Consider the following 1711-nt stretch of genomic DNA (forward strand, 5'->3'; position numbering starts at 1 on the left):
GTGCCGAAATAACCTGACAACGGGCCCTTTTCTATGCTGTCCAGTGGTTAACAGTTGTATTTCCTTAATTTGCTGTGAAGTCAGGATGAATACCACATTTCATCATGATTGATTTCTATTGCTTTTCAGATAATTATGTGAGGAGAAATGGAGAATGTGTGAGCAAGTCTTGGCTCTGTAGTATGAAGGGTTATACTGATTGTGGTTACAGATATCAGAGAAACAGATGAACAGATCCTCAGTGACGGAGTTTCTCCTGCTCGGAGGACTGGAAACAAGCAACATGCTCTGGATCTTCTTCAGCATCTTCATGGTGGTCTACATGTTGGGCCTGGCCGGAAATCTCACTATCATCATTGTCATCAGAGCAGATTCCCGTCTCCACAAGCCCATGTACTTCCTGCTGGAAAACCTGTCCTTCTTAGATGTTTGTCTGACTACTGTCATTGTGCCCAAAATGCTAGATCTTCTCCTCAGCACTCAGAAAGCAATCTCTGTCAGTGGCTGCTTCAGTCAGATGTTTTTCTCTGAGATGATCATCGTAACGGAGTGTTTCATCCTGGTTGTGATGGCGTATGACCGTTACTTAGCCATTTGTCTGCCATTCCGATATCTCGTAGTGATGACCAAACCAACCCTCGTTCTCATGGTTGTGGTCTGCTGGGCGATGGGCCTGATGTATTCATTCACATTTCATATTTTAGTGCTACAATCATCCTTCTGTGGTCCTAATATCATCCCTAGCTTCTTCTGCGATGGGTCTCTGCTAGTGAAGTTGTCCTGCTCACATATTAATGAACTCCAGCATTTTCGGCAGCTGACTGGCCTGTTTGTGGGTCCTCTTCCCATTCTCATGGTCCTGAGCTCCTATGTGGCCATTATCTCTGCAATTATGAGAATCCATTCTACGGAGGGCAGAAAGAGGACCTTTTCTACATGTGTTTCTCACTTAGTGGTGGTGACTCTCTACTACGGGACGGGGATTTTCACCTACCTTATCCAACCCATGATGGAGAACGCTCAAGGGGCAATGAATCACATTCTCTCATCAACCTACACTGTTGTATCCCCCATGCTTAACCCAATCATCTACAGCCTACGCAATCAGGAAATACACAGAGGCTTCAGGAAAATTATTAACCAGAATATACTCATAGTTGCATAGTTATCGTTAATAAAAGACTGACATCCATCAAGGGCAGCCTCACAAATCATCTCCCAGGCTGAGGCACCAGCCTCTGGGCACATGGCCCCGAGTGCCCCCCCTTAGCCGGCCGGATGCAGAGTGTCCTCTTGGCACCAGGATCTTCAGCCATATCACAGCCTCGCAGTGCCTCCTCTCTATAGCTCCCTCTAGTGGTATGTCTCATTACGTACATCCCTAGTGGGGGAGGAAATGCTGCGAGCCTGCCACATGGCTGAAGACATCCTGGCACTGTGCGGTGAGGCACATTTGGCTACCTAGACTGGGGCAGGCATCATTTGGGAAGGGGGGAGGCACTTTGGAATCTCTGCCTCTAGTGAAGGAGCACCTGGTCCTGCCTTGAATAAGTCTATGGGCTTGATTCACAAAACTGTGCTAACACTTAGCAAGGCCGCGCTATGTTTCGCGCACATTTTACCCCGCGTAAAGTTTTTTTTACCTGACTTTGTGTCAACATTTGCGGAAGTTCACATTCGCTGCTCAAAAATTTGTTGTTCGCGACATCTC

At 47.0% G+C, this 1711-nt stretch overlaps 1 protein-coding gene across 1 annotated transcript; it reads left to right on the plus strand.

Moving 5' to 3' along the window:
• The first annotated feature begins 226 nt into the window (after window positions 1-226).
• On the plus strand, window positions 227-1165 carry LOC137560807 (olfactory receptor 5V1-like). Its single transcript, XM_068271941.1, has one exon. It carries the CDS (start codon window positions 227-229, stop codon window positions 1163-1165), a length of 939 nt encoding a protein of 312 aa, XP_068128042.1.
• The last annotated feature ends 546 nt before the right edge of the window (window positions 1166-1711 follow it).

This window comes from Hyperolius riggenbachi, chromosome 3 (assembly GCF_040937935.1).
Source record: "Hyperolius riggenbachi isolate aHypRig1 chromosome 3, aHypRig1.pri, whole genome shotgun sequence".
Taxonomy (NCBI): domain Eukaryota; kingdom Metazoa; phylum Chordata; class Amphibia; order Anura; family Hyperoliidae; genus Hyperolius; species Hyperolius riggenbachi.